Raw genomic sequence first — 19355 nt, forward strand, 5'->3', positions numbered from 1 at the left:
ACAATGATACTCTAAATAATTTTACATAATTATTCAATCAAAAATATAAATTCATAATAGAAGATTAAATTTATGAATTGGAGTGATAATAAACATTTTTATGTAACATTAAGATATATCAATGGAGCGGAATATTTATTTGTAAGTTGTAGCAGCTTGAGTTATGGATTTTGGGGATCTAGCTAATTTGCATTTAATTCTTGACGTCTTCTCCAGCTACCGAATTCAGAAAAGAAAAAAAAAATAAAAATGATCAAAATTTATTATTTTTAATTATTATTTAATTATTAGTAATTAAAAATATAAAATAAAATATATTATTAAATTATTAAATTAAAAAATTAAATTAAAAAAATTAAATTAATAATTAAATAATAACTAAAAATAATAAATTTTCATGGTTAGTAACATTTTTCATTTAAAAATTAATGTAGCATGAGCGGCCACTCACCTTTAATATCAAGGGACAAGGGATTCGATCTTGAATTGATTTTTCATCATTATTATATGGTTTTATTTTGTATATGAGTTGACAAAGCAAGAACAATTATGATCTAAGAAGTCAAAGTATGCCAAAAGCTAAGGCTCTTAATTATTAATACAACTAGTTTTGGTGGGTGATGGTAAATTGATAACCATCAAAGTTAGGGATGGGTCTCCTGTTTTCCTTTAAAATATGTTTTGTCTTCCTTTTATTTTTTTCACAAATCTTTGTTTTTTTTTTTTTTCGCAAAAGAGGTGGATACTCGGGGATATATGTGAATATTAAGTTTAAAAATATTTTTAAAATAAAACTAACACAATTATAATAAAATCTAATATAATTTAATTAAATATATTAAATTAAACACAATTCAAACATAAATTAACATAATATATATATATATATATATATATATATATATATATATAATTTTTAATGTATAAATTAAAATAAATTTAATTATTCTGTTAATTTTTATAATTTTATTAAATTTTTAATTAAATTTTTATATTTTTTTAACTGAATCTTTAAATTATTTTTAATTTTTGTAATTAAATTTTTTTTATATAAAAATTATTAAAATTAATAAAATATTTCTAAAAAAAATATGTAATCAAAAGATCTAATTAGATTTTACAGGATACTTCAATTTTCGCTCTTGTCCGGAGCCAAACCCTGTTCCTATAAAAATTTTACAGGTTATGTTAGTATTCTATCACAAATAATTGTGGGTACGAATTTTTTTTTTTTTTTTTTATATTCCTAATCGAAATTGAGGTGAATACTGAATAGAGTTATAGATGTGAATTAACATATGATAACATTATTAGTATTTAGTACATGCAGAAGCATAAATTATCAGGATTGTAATACAGAGTTATGATCATGTACGTGAAACTAAATATATGTAATATGTTCCTCCCGAAATTGATAGTATAATCATTTGCGAACTTATATTATACTAGGGTTCAACTGAAGTACTGAACTAATTAATACATAACGGGATCATATATGATGACACTTTATTCATTAAATTTTGCATTCTTAATTTTGAAAAGATATTATTACTCTTATTTGATCTGTATTTCTTAAAATAACGTGCTTTTTAATTTAGTCCGCTTACTGCATCGTATAGCCAAATCTGATACTAATGTTGGAGCTAGTTTATTGGATAGGATCCAAAATATCAATTCGGAACAATATAATATAATTAAGATTAATGATTACGTACAACCTACATTTCATTTATATTCCAAGAAAAATTTATTAGGAAAATCCATATAATATAAATATATATATAAAATAAAATAAAAACTCATAATGCCCTCTTTGAGTCTATATACAGCTTATAATAATAAGATAATTATTATATACAGCATGGAAACCACCAAATAAATAAGAAAGATTGCAACGAAACGAATAAAGGATATTAAGCTTTAGTGTACATTATTAAATTTAAATTTTTTTATCAATATGATTAGGTATTTTTTAAATTTATCTTTTAAATAATTTTTTATTATACTAATTTAAAAAAATTAAAATAAATATATTTAAATAGATTTAATATTTTTTAATTTAAAATACAAGCTCAAAAAATAATTTAAGTAAAACTAAAATTGAACAATTTAATTTTAAACTTTTTAAATCTTAACAACTCCCAAAACATTCCTTAAATATCTCAAAATACAGTTTTACTCTATTAAATCTTTCACCCGCTCATAAAATCTAGATTCGCAGCGCCTCACATTCCTCCTTTGTTGCCGCACTCCTTTTTCGTCCTGCTAGAGCTGACAATATATACCCTATTCGCGGATATCTAACCCGAACCAACCCGTTTGAATAAAATATAAGTATGAATATTATTAATGTTTTAATAATTAAAAATAGGTTAAATTACACAATTGGTCTCTACACTTTAAAAGTTTGTAATTGAGTCCCTAAAGAGAATTAAAATTTGTAATTTAGTCCCTGCCAATCAAAAATTGTTGATTTAACAGAATATTCTCAGAATATATACTAAGAATATTCTGTTAAAATAGAGAATATGTTGAGAATATTCTGTTAAATCAAACATTTTTTGAATGATAGGGACTAAATTACAAATTTTAATTCTCTTTAGGGACCCAATTACAAACTTTTAAAGTGTAGGGATCAATTTGCAATTTCATTGAAATTGTAGAGACTAACTGTGTAATTTAACCTTAAAAATAATATTTAACTTTCTAAATTTATTTTTCATGAACCATGACAACATATATTTTTAACAATATGATTACAACTAAATGATATTAAACAAGTATAAATTGTTAAAAGAAAAAGAAGTGATATATAGACGACAAAGACACTATATAAATCATGAATACAATTACACAAAGAAATAAAAAAATTAATGAATACAATCACACAATCACCTAATATATACGTTTAACAAATTTAAAAAATTAAAAATAAAAACTATAGTTATCAACCAATTCTAATTATGAAAAAAATTAGTAAGAATTGAGAGGGATAAGGAGAAAGAGAAAGAAGTATAAGATTATGCTAAAAGATATAAAGAAAATGTGTGAAGTAAATATTGATTTATATAGTAAATATAAGAATGAGTGATGAGTATGAAAGAAGAAGAGAAAGAATTAAATTTTAATTAAATTTATACATATTAAAAAGACATAACATTAATATTAAAAATAATAGTGTAACATATATAAAAATAAAATGTAAGAGAATATAAAAAATTAAAGTTAAAAAAATCTTATAATATTATATAAAAATAAGTTATTATAAGAAGATAAAAATATAATAAAAATTATATAATATAATGTAAAAATAAAAAATTATATTTAAATGGTGTAAATTAACTATTTAAACTGACGTAACATTATTGTAAAAAATTAATAATGCATCTAGAGAATAGAGATTACTTTAGATTCTATTTTAATATATTATTAATAGAGAAATAAATCATAGAGGGAAACTAATTATACTTAATATAAGTAAGTAGATGTTTATTAATTAGGTACCTTACATTTTTATAATATCCAATAATTTTTTAGTGGAAATAATATCTACCATTTCTTTAAATGTGTCACTTATGATAAAATCATTGTTGCTGACCGAAAAAACAAAAATTAAAATTGCTGTTGACTGCTTTCAACAATTAACACATTACTTTTCAAACCAAAAGACTATATAGCTAATGTTGTCAACTTGTATTTTTGATGGGTTAAATTTTAAAATGGCCTTTTAAACTGGTGTTGTGCATTAAAATTGTCTGTAAGATTTTAATTGTATTAATTATATTTTTGAAATTGATAAAAATATACCACATTAGTTTTTGATCTATTTTTTATTAACGACATTATGACATGACTTGATGATGTGGATTCTTGATCCATTTTTTATTAACGACATTATAACATGACTTGATGATGTAGATTATTAGTGACACGTATCACTCTGTGATTTGACTACATATAATGGTATGATGTATTGATCAGCGACACGTGATATGCTGATGTAGATGGTTGTGCCACGTGTCACAAATACTATTTAGCCACGTATTTGTTTGTGTCACGTGTCGCAACAATATTCGTTTACGTGTTATCTATTATGTTATCATTGTAAATGCACTAAATTAATCCCTCATTTTACATTAAGTGATTCATTTTAATCCTTGAAATTAAATGTCGTGCACCAAATTAATTCCTTCACTAGTTTTTTCTCTTTTTTTTTTTATAAATTCAAAATTCTCAATATCTTTGAATCCATTAATTTCAATTTTATTTTTTCACATGTTATTTAAATACAAGTGCTTTTATAAAATATTTTTCTCTTGCGGATACTCCTAACCACCCATTTTGGAGTTGACGACTTGACGCACCCCCACTACCATCTCCGACCTCTTTCGTCTAGACCGAAGAGGTCAGAGATGTTAGTGAAGGTGCTTGAAGTGCCTTCGGTCTAGCCCATTTACACACAACAAAAACATGTATTCTATAAGAACTAAAAAAAATGTGTATTTTAATTCTTGATTTCTTGTTAAAATCACATATTTTTAATAAAAAAAAGTGTCTAATCAATCATATAATTCTTTTTTTATAATAACATACTTATATGTTACAAAATTTACCAATGTTAAGTCATTATAGAAAAAAAATTATATAATTAAAACTAAAATCTTAAAATTTTTTATAAGAACACTTGTATATAAACGATATGTGAAAAAATAGAATTAAAATTAGTGCATCCAAAATATTGAAAATTTTAAATTTTTTAAAAAATGAGAAAAACTGGTGAAGGGACTAGTTTGGTGCACGACATTCAATTTCAAGGATTAAAATGAGTCACTTATAATGCAAAGTGAGGGACTAATTTGGTGCATCTACAATGGCGACATAATGGGTGACATGTGGACGAATACTGTTGCGACACGTGACACAAACAGACACGTGACCAAATAACATTGTGACATATGGCACAACCATCCACATCAGCATGTCATGTGTCATTGGTCAACACATCATCATACCATTACACGTGGCTAAACCATAGAGTGACATGTGTCACTAACAGCCCACGTCATCAAGCCACCATGCCATCACATCGTTAATGAAAAATAGATCAAGGACTAACGTGATACACTTTTGTCAATTTCAGGAATGTAATTAGTGCAATTAAAATCTTAGAAATGATTTTAGTGCACGACAATCTCATAAATTATTTTGGAATTTAATTCATTTTTGGATACACAAAAGTACACTTTTTTATTTTTGATATTGGGTTAGTGGTGGTGTATAACTGCACTATGGGGGTGCAGGGTGCTTGACTGGAGTGTGGCACCTAGAAATCGTTGGGTCCGATTTCATGGCCTCCAAAATTTTTTTCCATCTTGCCAAGAAATGGTTGGGTCCAATTTCCTTATGCAAAAGAAAAATCTGAACGTTAAGCATGAAATTGGTGGATCCGATTTCCATGCACTGCCCTTCATGATCCACAAATCAGACGGTCCGATTTGTGTCCCTTTTCAGCTGCAATAAATCGGACCGTCTGATTACTTCTCTTCACCTGAACACCGCCACACCGGTGTAAAACTCCCCATAGTTCCATAACCCAGCATTACACCACAGTTGATGTCATATCAAAAAAAATTAGCCCACAAAAGTATACTTTGCACTAATTTAATTTGGAAAACAAATAAAGGCGCTAATAAAATAATGGATGTCGCGACCCGCGATATCTGTTTCCTTTTTAGGAGGTACCAATTCCTTTCACATTTAATTTCTCTCTCATTTTTGGGTAAAAAACTTTAATAAGCCATTTCAAGAATCATGTAACGTAAATACGCCAAAGCGAAAATCGTTTCAGCAATAAGCCAAATCATATTTTTATATAATTCGAACCATGCTGGTTCGAATTCCATTTCTACATAATTCGAACCAGCTTGGTTCGAATTATACACAAACACATGCACACACGTAATTCGAACCAGCTTGGTTCGAATTACACACAAACACACGCACACACATAATTCGAACCAGCTTGGTTCGAATTACACACAAACACACGCACACACTAATTCGAACAAGCTTGGTTCGAATTACACACAGTAATTCATGGTATAATTCGAATTATGCTGTTAAAAAATTAATAATTTATTTAAAAAATTTATTAAAACAATTAATAATTTAAAAATTAAAAAAATATATATTTTTATTTCATACGTTAAAAAAAGCTAACAAAATATTTAATTACAAGACTTCTTTAAAATATTAATGAACTATCAATTCGAATTCCATACAATACTTTTCCGTCCATTTTTAATAGTTCATGAATATTTTTTAATAAATTTTTTTAATAAATTTTTTTAAATTATAGTACAAAAAATATTTTATCCTATGCAAAATAATTTTAAAAAAATGGCTTAAAAAATATTAGGAGTACTATAAAAATTTATAATGTTATAATAACTTAGGTAAATACATGCATGTACTCAAATTTTAAATAAAATACTCTACATAGTCAATAATAATTTAGAAATGAAAGAAAATATTTTATTCCATACAAAATAATTAAAAAATATATTTTATTCTATACAAAATAATTTTAAAAAATGGCTTAAAAGATGTTATGAGTACTATAAAAGTTTGTAATATTCTAGTGATTTAGGTAAATACATGATAAAATTATTTTTTCTTTAATTTCTAAATTATTAGTGACTATGTGGAGTATTTCTTTAATGTCTTAAGTCATTAGGACATTACAAATTTTTATAGTACTTATAACATCTTTTAAGCCATTTTTTAAATTATTTTGCATAGAATAAAATATTTTTTTATGATATAATCGATAATATTTTTTAATAAATTTATTTAAATTATACCACAAAAAAATATTTTATTCTATGCAAAATAATTTAAAAAATGGCTTAAAAGATGTTAGAAGTAATATAAAAATTTGTAATGTCCTAATGACTTAGGACATTAAAGAAATACTCCACATAGTCACTAATAATTTAGAAATTAAAGAAAAAATATTTTTATCATGTATTTACCTAAATCACTAGAATATTACAAACTTTTATAGTACTCATAACATCTTTTAAGCCATTTTTTAAAATTATTTTGTATAGAATAAAATATATTTTTTAATTATTTTGTATGAAATAAAATATTTTCTTTCATTTCTAAATTATTATTGACTATGTAGAGTATTTTATTTAAAATTTGAGTACATGCATGTATTTACCTAAGTTATTATAACATTACAAATTTTTATAGTACTCCTAACATTTTTTAAGCCATTTTTTTTAAATTGTTTTGCATAGGATAAAATATTTTTTGTACTATAATTTAAAAAAATTTATTAAAAAAATTTATTAAAAAATATTCATGAACTATTAAAAATGGACAGAAAAGTATTGTATGGAATTCGAATTGATAGCTCATTAATATTTTAAAGAAGTCTCGTAATTAAATATTTTGTTAGCTTTTTTTAACGTATGAAATAAAAATATATATTTTTTTATTTTTAAATTATTAATTTTTTTAATAATTTTTTTTAAATAAATTATTAATTTTTTAACAGCATAATTCGAATTATACCATGAATTACTATGTGTAATTCGAACCAAGCTGGTTCGAATTAGTGTGTGCGTGTGTTTGTGTGTAATTCGAACTAAGCTGGTTCGAATTACGTGTATGCATGTGTTTGTGTATAATTCGAACCAAGCTGGTTCGAATTATGTAGAAATGGAATTCGAACCAGCATGGTTCGAATTATATAAAAATATGATTTGGCTTATTGCTGAAACGATTTTCGTTTTGGCGTATTTACGTTACATGATTCTTGACTTGGCTTATTAAGGTTTTTTACCCCTCATTTTTTGTTGCCTTTAATTTCACATTTAATTTCTCTCTCATTTTTTGTTGCCTTTAAATATTTTGAGTGTTCGCATGAGTCATTGTGAATTTGTGATCATGTGATGTATTGCTTAGGACTTGCAAAATGGTATCAAAGGAGAAGTACAAGAAGTTCTATCATTTTGGGCCAATTGGATTCATCGGTACTAATTAAATAGGCCCAACCCAACTTAGTTCTACTTTGGAATAGGTCCAATCTTTAATGCCTTATGTGGAATTCTCAGAGTGTATAATATATACAATGCATCAATAAGAGTCCAAACCATTCTGGGCTTCTACTAAGAAGCTGAACCACTAGCTTAACTGGTTCAGATAAATAATAAATTCGCCAATGGGCCATAGCTCACACAGCATTCCGTCCCCTCTCCATCTCAAATTGGTAAGTATGTAAGGAGTGTATCCAATCTACCGACAAAAAAAAAAAAAAAATAAATTCTTACCAAAAAAAAAAGAAATAATAATAATAATAAATTATGTAGGAAAAATAAAATATGCAGATCGACCAAAAACAAAAATAATGAATTATGCAAGGTTTTCAATTATTTGTATGCGACATAAAAATGTATGAGACTTGGGATGCCATAGAAAAATAATAATTTATTAGGAGCTAATATATTTAGTATCATAAAATTTACTACATAAAATACATTCAAATAATTCGATTCTCAGAAATTTCTGCATCGCCCAGGGAATATACCCTTGTTCTGTTTTTCAATTCCACCTAAATGATGTTGTAAGTTGTAACAATTATGAATGCCACATGCCTATTTAAGTTATTATTTGGACAAAGTATATATATATATATATAATTTTCATGTCTCGAACACAAATAATAAACGTATGCTCTCACACAAATTATAATTTGTGTCAGTGTGCAATTTGTTTAGATGCACTACTTGCTCTGTGCATGTGGTACTAGATCTTATCCGGGTTTCTATCTTCATGCTGCTAAGTTTGCTACCAATTGTATTTGAAGGTCTAGTTGCCGATGTTGTCCACAGCTAATTATGTGACTCATAATCTTTGTCTTTGTAGGATACAAGCAAACAACTCTACACACATTTATTTTATAGTATACTCAGAAATTCAGAACCTCGGCACACTATAATTATAACTAATGGCTAAGATTGAAACGTGTTATGACCCAAAATGTTTTTATAATAATATTTTTATGATTTAATAATTAAAAAAAAACATCGAATGCAATTAAACTATTAAAGTAACAGATATAAAGAGACCAAATAAAAAAGTAACACACAAGTAAACAAATGCAAGGGAGAGTAAGAAGCCAAAACTCCAAAAGCTTCTGTAATGAACAGGTAGAGTAGAAAACTTTGGCAAATATTTTACCATAACTCCCAAATTCAGTTAAATGACAGCAAAATTTGGTAGATGAATTCAACATTACCAAAAGAATACAAGTTAGGAAGATGAGAAGCTATAATTACTTAACATTACATCAACATGATTCTAACAAAGCTACCATGAAATATGAACAGAGAATCTGGTATTTTGTTTCAATTAGCTTTGGAAAGCAGCTAGCAGTTCCTGAATTTTCTTCACATAGCTCAATCTAGGTAACTAGTATAGTGCAAGGTAAACAATATACCAAAATAATCATAAAATACAAATGCTAAATGTTTTGGGTAAAACACCTTATTTGGTTGTTAAAACATGAATTTACAGATTGTACAACATAGTAAAGTGTCATTAAGGAGCATAGCTTTCAGCATCCAACATTCTCCACAGCCGCCACACAGAAAACGTCACTTCCCTATCACAATTCCAGAGATACCAAGCATCCTACACACTTACAACCTAGTTTAACCATTCTAAATTAAAATAAACCAATAATTTTACACATTATAACCCAGCCAAGCCCTAGCTGAACCAATTCAAGTATGAACTCATTTTGTATATGGTTCAAAGTTCAAACATTCTCTCATAGTCTCATCAACCACACAAATTAACCAATGAAGCAGTTCTATATCAGCTCAGTTCAGTTCATAAAGAATAATTTATAAACAGAGCAAGGCTAACACCAAAGATAATATTCAAAATAAGAATGCTTATAATTTATGCAGCAACGTAAATAGACATACTTGATCAAACACCTTACCATCCAACGTTCAGACCAACCAAGTATCCCCTCTTACAACTCCCAAATTGCATTCTTTTTCCTCCCCTAAAATTGTCCCAAACATCAAATTCCCAGTAACAAACACAATAATAACCTTATTATCATGACAATTAAGAATAACAACAGCTACCAACACTAGAAAAAAGATTAATTAAGAAAAAGTAAAAACCCTTTTTTCTTTCTTCTTCTTCTTCTTCAAAAGATCCAATTGCAGCAAACCCTAACTTACTTTCATTCCGACCTGTTGGCGAACCTCTCGACCTTGTCGTCGTTCAAGTTGATGCCCACCATGGCCTCCCCAAGCCCGCAGCTGACCTCCGCCAGCACCTCCGGGTCACTGTAATGCGTCACGGCCTGGACAATAGCCCGCGCCCTCTTGGCCGGGTCACCACTCTTGAAAACCCCGGAGCCGACGAAAACCCCGTCGCATCCCAGCTGCATCATGAGCGCGGCGTCAGCCGGCGTGGCCACACCTCCGGCGGCGAAGTGCACAACGGGAAGCCTGCCAAGCTGCTTGGTCTGCATCACCAAATCGTAGGGGGCAGCAATCTTCTTCGAGAAAGTGAAGACCTCATCATCATCCATGTTCCTCAGAACCCTAATGTCGCCCATGACGGACCTCACGTGGCGTACGGCCTCGACGATGTTGCCTGTTCCAGCCTCTCCCTTGGTCCTTATCATGGCGGCGCCTTCCCTGATGCGGCGGAGGGCCTCGCCAAGGTTGCGGCAGCCGCAGACGAAGGGGATGCGGAAGTTATGCTTGTTGATGTGGTTGTCCTCGTCGGCGAGAGTGAGAACCTCACTCTCGTCGACGTAGTCGATGCCTATGGCCTCAAGGATCTGGGCCTCGACAAAGTGGCCGATGCGGGCCTTGGCCATGACGGGTATGGTGACGGCCTGCTTGATCTCCTTGATTAGCTGAGGGTCACTCATGCGGGCCACACCGCCCTGAGCCCGGATGTCAGCGGGCACACGCTCAAGGGCCATGACGGCGCAGGCGCCAGCCTCCTCGGCAACGCGGGCCTGGTCGGCGTTAACGACGTCCATGATGACGCCGCCACGTAGCATCTGGGCCAGGCCGACCTTGACGGAGAAGGGGGACTTCTTGGTCTCCGTTATAGCGCCGTTACCGTAAACGGTTACTACACCAGAACCTTCCATTGGTAGCGCAGAAATAACAGAGGGCTAGAGACTGTGTGTGTGAGTTTCTTTTTATTTATCTTGTTAGTGTGTGTGTGTTGTGTGTTTCTGAAAGGGTAACGAATGAAGGGATGGGGTTGGGGCCTTGGGGGGTTTAAGTAGTGTTTCAACACTCACGTATCTCGATGCCTCATTTGCCTTCAACCCTGCCTAATCAAACATGGCCACGCATTCCTCTCCTTCTATATATGTGATCATCATAATTATCACTTTTTTTTTAATCAACTTTCTATTTTACTATATACTTTTATAATCATTTATAATTCTATAAAATATTAGGATATTCTCAGTGTTTGAACTCAATTCGCTGAACAATTCATCTTAATTTTTTATTTAAAACTAATTAAAATCCAAATAGACTTTCTATAACAACGTAACTGGACCTAAATTTATTTGATCGGATTAAACCTTTTTATAATAAATAAATTGATAAAATAATAAAGTAAAAAATTAATTATTTTTAATTAGGATAATAAAATTTACATATGATATAAATTATAAATTTTAATTTTTTATTTTATTAATTTTTTATTTTAAAGGATCTAAATTCAAATTTATTAGGCCAACCAAGCAAAAAATCACAGTAAGCAATAGTACACACATTTGGAAGGGTACCTTCAATCTAAAGTACTTTACACATGCTAACTGCTAAGCATACATTTTGCAATAAGTTCACGTCGTATCTCCATTGGATTATCGTTTGTTCTTTTATCATTATTCCTGCTTCCCCAACCTTAAAAGTGATGTAAGAAAATCCAGGATTTTTATTATTTAAGAAATTCATTCATGTCATTTTATTTTTTTCCAAAGACATTGAGTTTCTCTATTTTTGTTTAGTCTCTACAACTAAACGCAGTTGCTTAACAAGTAGCACAACTAGGACGTCTGAGCATAAATTGTTTTTTTTTTTTTTATTAAAGATAGAAGATTTGAACCCGCAACTTTTGAGTATAAAAAAATTATGTCATTTGAGCTATAACTCATCTGAGCATAAATTGCTGCTCTCAAGATTTTTGACATATGCATGGATTGCAATATTAGATCTATTTCTACATTTTTAACCAAGACCTTAATATTAAGAATTATAATTTTTATGTTGAATAGGAAGACACAAATCATGGGCGGCAACCATATGTAAAGGGGAAACCACGACAGTTTTTTCTAATTAAGGCATGGTGGCATTTCCTGGGCCAACAGAAATGCTTTTGTTTATATATATAATAAAATAAATAAATAAATTTGAGCACTGTGATATTCTCTACTGCCATTTGTGGCGACTTGGGTTAGGTTAACTAATCAAATACATTAGCAAATAATAAAAAAGATGAGGACATCTAAGCTAATATATAATTTAATCATGTTATGTGGGTATAAAAAATAGTCATCCAAATAAGTTAAACATCATATATATTTATATACAAATATATTAATTAATTTAGTAGCTAATTTTTATATATACATAATATTTTTTAATATAATTAGACGTATGTAAAGAAATATAGGCCAATGAGTAATAACTCAAATGGTATAGTCTTCCCATACTCAATTAAGAGATTGCGAGTTCGAGTCTCTTATCTTTGATAAAAAAGAAAAAAAAAAAGAAAAGAAGGAGATTCTTATAGGAAATATAAACTAAAAAATAAATAAAAGATTTTCTAACTAAAAGTATTAGCCGCCATGGAGAGTTCTCGACCACCCGAAAAATTTCAGTAAGAATCAAGTGAAATAAAATAAAATGAGAAAACATTACATCCAACACAAAACCTTAGAGCAGTAAGTTAATGAGTTTCTTATCTTATAAAATGCTCACTTTAATGTGGGACTAACTTCGTACACTTTTTAATATTAACAAAAGACTCCCAAATAATAAGTATGAATCATAAATCACTCAACATAAAATAATGGCTATATATAAAACTTTAATTATGTTAGCTGTATATAAAAAATAATTATTTATATAACATAGATATAAAATATAAAATAACACATATTAATATACATAAGATATATATAACAATTAATATTTTTATTTTTAATAAAGTACAAATTTATATACAATTATTTTTATATAAAAATAATAATAAAAAATTATTAAATAATTTAATAAATTTAACTAAATTATTATTTAATAATTTTTAATTATTAATTTTATATAAAAATAATTACATATAATTTTTTGTCTAAAAAGGCTGAGATAAAGGCTGCAGTGGAGCCGTTCGTTTTCAATCTCTAACTTTCATCCTCCCCCACGGAAAATATAACCAATGCTATGCAAATTATTATATTTATTTATATTAATAATTAACTAAGAGATTGGGTTCAACTTGTCTTCCACCTCCACTTGTTTATGTATACGCTATTACGTACTAATATAATTTTTAAAATTTAAATAATATATTTTAAAAATATATATTAAACTTATTAATTAAAAAACTTTATAGAAGATAAGTAAAATTTAAGTTTTTAACATTTATTACATATTTATAAAAAAATAAGGTTTTGTACTAATAATAATCTTAATATATATTAATCAACTAAAACTTCTTTTTCTCCCTCCTACTTTGCTACCTCATAAAACTTTAAGAAGTGTATTATTCAATTGATTCATTGTCTTATTTGCATCATCATGCGGCCTCAGTGACCAATACCAAGAGATAACAATGTCGATTTTCTTTCACCAAATCACCATTTGCATTTAAATTTTGACTCACCTTAGACCAAGCCACCATCTTATTTCACTAAAAAGATCTTTGTCACTGAATCTATGCGCCGTCGCTCTCAGCTTTGCTTTATGGTTTATATTGTAGTGTTAATTTTTGGTAACCGAAATCAGTTTTGTCCATTGCTTCCTTGAGTAGCAAGGAAGTTGCATATTTATATTCAAGATATTTTTGGACATCGCACTTTATTTATTCACATACATTTATCTTCACGTAAAATTAATATTTAAAAATTATTAAATAATTTAATAAATTTAATTAAATTATCTATCCAATAAACTTAAAATAGTTAACTATTTAAATAAATAACACTATTTACAGACAATTCTTTTAATAATATTACAAAATACAAAAAGGTCATATTTTTGTCATTGGTGACAGAACTGCCTCACCATAAGAATTTTTTTGAATGATCTTATAAGATTTAGTAGGTTTTGTGTCAAATATAACTATAGAATTGACCACATCGAGAGTCCAATAATGACAATTACATCAAACAGTATAGGTCCAACCATTTCGCAATGGAGTTGAAAATTTTGTGATTTTATTCCAAAAACATAATGCAGCACCAATCATCCAATAATAGTTAGTTGGGTAAAAATGAGACAGGCGAAGAAGCTCGTGAATACCTTGCACTCTCCAAGCCTCGTTTTTTACTGGTTCGAGTCGTTGGTACCAAGTAAGGAAATCAACATTTTTGGAAGTGATTTTAAGATTATTTATGAATGATTTTTTAGTCTCGGTGAGAGGTGCTATGGAAAGAGGCTGTTTGATGATCCTCCCCTTCGACACTTGGGAAGATTTGGACTTTTTTTTTCTTTGGATTCTTCAAATGTCTGTAGTGGGCCGATGAAACAGTAGGTATCATCTTCAACAGAAAAGGGATAAGTATTCTTTTATCATATGTAAGATTTTTAGAATCTTCAATAATAGTGTCATTGAATCAGGTTAGTATTTTCAATCAGATTGTGCGAGCGTTTCAGTCAAAACACCCTTACCTTTGTCTTGAGTTGTTAAGGTTCTTGGAGTTTGGGGGGAAGTCATTGTTGTCAGAAAGGAGATGAATTTGGAAAGAAGAATGAGAAGATAAAGATGAAAAGTTAACGTTGTGACGGTGAGAATTTTGTTAAGTGAAAGTAAGGAAGGTAAGTGAAATTTTTTGCCGTTTTATATTTCACTTTTTTAAAAATTTGAAAAAGGAGAAAACTTTTTTAAGAAGTAAAAGTAAAAGGGAAAGAGACGGTTATTGGTTATTAGTAGAGAACGTGCTAGAGTGAGCACGAATAAATGGACGATTATTAAATTGCATTTAAAATCAAATGTATTGTATGCGTTTGGAAAGTCAAGCGAAATAGGATTAAACATTTCATTTTCAATTGGTATCGAAAAAGAGCGCATTAATCCTAAGTAAACAATTTGTTAGTCGAAAAAATACGATTTTGAAGACATGAGATCGAGGCGCAATATCTTTTCGGGGAATATAATTTTTATCATCAAAATCATATTTTTCGAAGAGAAGAGGTGGAGCTCAGTCGATGATCCTTGAAAGTTGTAGAAGGCTTAGAGAAGGAGAGGTTAAATCTATGGCCTTCTTTTACTTTAATGAAATAATCCTTTTAAAATAAACTTTTAATTTGAATCTATTTGAACTCAGCAGCGGAAAATTTATGAGACAATTTCATTTTGTCTCATGAATATCAGAAAATAAAACAGATAGGGAAGAGAGAAGCTGACACCATCATGTATCTTGGTTCAGTTGCCTTATGCAATACAACCTACATCCAGTCTCTACCACAACAGTGGTAGAATTTTTACTATAGTTAAAGTATTACATACACCAATTCTACAGGATTGACACAATCCTTTCACACTCAAGTTCTAACCTAACTTGACTTGGTTATGCTAATACCTAACTCTTCACTCTTAGTGCTCACCCAACTAAGAAATGGGTACCTCACTGGTATAAGATACAAGACACTGAATCAACCTAAAGAAATTTGAAATCACTATAGACTTTTCACTCGTGTGTTTCTCTCTGCCTCTTTCTACTCTTAGGCTTTTCAAGAACTCTCTCATTCAGCCTTTTACCTCAAGAAATTATAGAAAGATAAACATTGAAAAGAAAATTACAATCTATAAAATATGAAGGAGATTAATGCTTCAACAGCCTCTTTGCTATGTGATAAACCAGATTCGCTTGCCTCTGATTTAGTTCCTCATTCTGGCAGAATGCTCCTTTGACTAGGAAGCACTGTCCAAGTTGATGAACTTCTTCAGAGAACTCTTCTCAGAATATACACCTCAAAACACTGGTTATCTCTCCTTGGCTTCAGAATGATGAAAATCTTCTTTTGTATCTCCTTGCATGTTGCTGAGTTGCTCTCTCCAAGGTCAACCCTCGAGCTGTGTGCTTCACCGACTCACTTTTTCACTTTCTTCCATTTTTTCTCAAATTAGGAACTTTGGTTCTAACCCCCTTTCTTGACCGAAAGCCTCATGACATCAATAAAAAAAATATTTTCAATGGTAAACCCAGATCTGAGCCATTAAAATGCTACTTGGTCCCCAAGACATAAATTTGACCATAGATTTACAGCAGTGGTGAACAGAGACTCCTTTCTTTATTTAACCAAAAATGGTATCGCAGAAAGTTGGAGAAGGAGTAAAGAAATTAACATGCATACAAATGGAAATAAATCACCTTTAACTTTTAACTCAGCTTGATGGATTTGATTTGGGTGATTAGACATTTGCTTTCTTTGATTAAACTTTCTCTTTCTTTCTTCTTCTATGAATAGCTTAGGAACTAAGCTCTCTCTTACTTCTTTGATTTCTGACCAAGAGGGAGAAAGTGAACGTTGCTTTTGGTGAAAGCAAATGGGAGGAAATTGCTTGCTATCGGGCTTGGATCGGATCTTTTCAATCAGTCCGTTGATTTCTTTGCTTTGTTTTCTTTGGGCTTCCTTTGGATTGTAGCCCACCAGCCTTGTTTATATTTTTCATCCACTTGGGCTGCTGCTTTATATTGATTTTTGGCCTGCAACATAACACTAAAATAATCAAAACTAATGGGATAATTAGCCCAATAATTTAATATTTGTCATCATCATTTATGTTAGTTAATTTCTTAACTCAACAATCTCCCCCTTGATGATAAACATAATTGAAATATTAACCAAAGAAATTGAATTTTAAATTTAGTTGAGAGACTTCCCTTTAATTTTTGTCACTTGCTTTAGTGTTGCTCCCCCTTTTTTTTCAAGGATAGCTCCCCCTATATTTATGCTCTTTTCTTCCTTCCTGATTGTTATACTTGTAGAGAATACAATAAAGAGTTGTACACAATACAACTTGACTAAGGGATATTACATAACCAACAACACAAGTTTAGCCCAGTATAACATATTAATTCAGCATCAAAACAGAGTATGAAGTTTAACAAGGGCAAACTAGCAACATATCATATAAAGCAAGTTCCAGTTTTCATGCCAAAAATCACAGTAGTTGCAAAAATTTTCAAATCAAATTTTCATGCAAAAAAAAAAAAAAAAACATTGTAGCAGTAGCAATAAAAAACACAATAAAGCTTCACAAAAATTCAGTAGTAAAACTTCATAAAAGATCATTCACCCTTAAAAATCACATATTCACATGCTGCTGATGCTCATGCTATTACTCCCTCTTTTGTCATCAAGGATGGAGCATAATAAAAAACAATTAAAATCTACACCTTAAAACTTGCAAGGAAGCGTTAATACACAGTCTAAAACATCAAATTAATTTAAAGTAAATGCAACAGTAGTTAAAGTATTATAGTAATCCGAACTAACAAAAAGAAAGTTCAAAAGTAACAAGATAGACAGTTTTCATGAGACAAAAGTGAGCAGACAACAGTAGCTTCATGAGACAATTCTAGGCATCTGAACCATTTCCCTCTAAATCAGCTTCCTCTTCAGCATCAGTGGCAGGATCCTCATCTTGTTGAAGGTTATCAATAAACTTCATGAAAACAGTCACTCTATCTCTTGATTTCCAGAGGAAATTCTCATGCTTGCTTGCTAGTTTCCTTTGTTCCTTACTCATGGCAAAAATGTGATTAGATTGGGAGACAAACTCCTGGACTATGTCTTTGACAACATTAAATAGAGCAGATTTTTGTCCAGTAGAGATGGAAGTTTCCTCAGTGAAAGGAGGAGGAGATTCCTCAGGAATGAACTCATCATCTTCATCATCTAGCACAACTCTTTCAGTGCGAGTAGGCCCCTTATGCTGTTTTACTGAACCACCTCCTTTTAGATAAGAGTGTCTAGTTTCATATAACTCATTTGACAAGTCAACACCAAAATGTTCAAAAATACAGATTAAGAACATCCCATAAGGAAGGGCTTTATCTTTCTCACTTCTAACAGAATCAAACATATATCTTACCATTAAATAAGCAAAAGAGATTTTTGTTTTTGTGAGAATAGCATACAAAACATGAGTGTCAGTGTAAGATACCCTTTAGTATGAGCCACTCTGAGGAAGGATGATAGGGTTCACTATGCAGTGCAATTGAGCACGAGTGTAACCCAAGGCTTTGTGAGTTGGAGTGATGTCATCAATCAAAGAAATATGTTCACATATATAGGCCAGAGCATCATTGAAAGAGAGACCTACCCCTTCATCCCACTTACCAGATGTATAGGCACATGCACCAACATTAGTGTATTTCAGAAAATCACTGATGGTTTCATTATTCAGAATTATGTCACGGCCTTTTACATAGGAATGAACAGTCCCCTCATGGTAAGTCATGTTTGCATAAAATTCATTGACTAAAACTGGGTAAATCAAATTTTTTATTTTAAAAAAAGATGGTTCCAGTACAGAAAAATGAGATTATCAACAAACTCAAAACCTTTCTTTTTTAGATTTTGTAAATCAACCAACAAGACTTGACATCATGAAAAAGTGTTTTGATTTGAGAAAAATAAATATTTTAAAAGAATAAAAACTGATTTAAATAAAACTTTTTCACTAAAGACAATACACAAAATCACAAGAATTTAAGGAAACACATTGGACCATCACATGTAACACTCATTGGTCCCAGAGATGGTTGTGTTTAAGGAAGCATATTGAACCACTCAGAATCTGAATTTTAGGGTCGGCCCAGATGATTCAACATGTGCAACAAGGCCAGAGAATGCTGTTTAGAGAGAAGGTTCTTCATTTGCCTAGAATTGTCTCATACCTGTATATGAGACAAAAACTCCAACAAACACATCAGCAACTTTCAAACAATGAATCATAGCTTAAAATCCCTAGACTAGTCCTAAGCAAGCAAAATATGTCATCAGCTAGTGGTTTAGTGAAAATATCAGCTAATTGCTCCTTTGATTTAACAAATT

At 30.0% G+C, this 19355-nt stretch overlaps 1 protein-coding gene and 1 pseudogene across 2 annotated transcripts in view; both read right to left on the reverse strand.

The window, feature by feature from the left end:
• Window positions 1-19355, reverse strand: part of LOC107621764 (fasciclin-like arabinogalactan protein 11 pseudogene) — a 94629-nt pseudogene that overhangs the window by 14604 nt on the left and 60670 nt on the right. The gene's annotated exons all lie outside the window — the stretch shown is intronic.
• Window positions 9951-11431, reverse strand: LOC107623360 (pyridoxal 5'-phosphate synthase subunit PDX1.3). The gene has a single exon (XM_016325588.3). The coding sequence runs from the start codon at window positions 11201-11203 to the stop codon at window positions 10274-10276; it is 930 nt and encodes a 309-aa protein (XP_016181074.1). The 5' UTR covers window positions 11204-11431; the 3' UTR covers window positions 9951-10273.

The sequence above is a fragment of the Arachis ipaensis genome, chromosome B10 (assembly GCF_059453495.1).
Source record: "Arachis ipaensis isolate K30076 ecotype BB chromosome B10, ASM5945349v1, whole genome shotgun sequence".
In the NCBI taxonomy this organism is placed as follows: domain Eukaryota; kingdom Viridiplantae; phylum Streptophyta; class Magnoliopsida; order Fabales; family Fabaceae; genus Arachis; species Arachis ipaensis.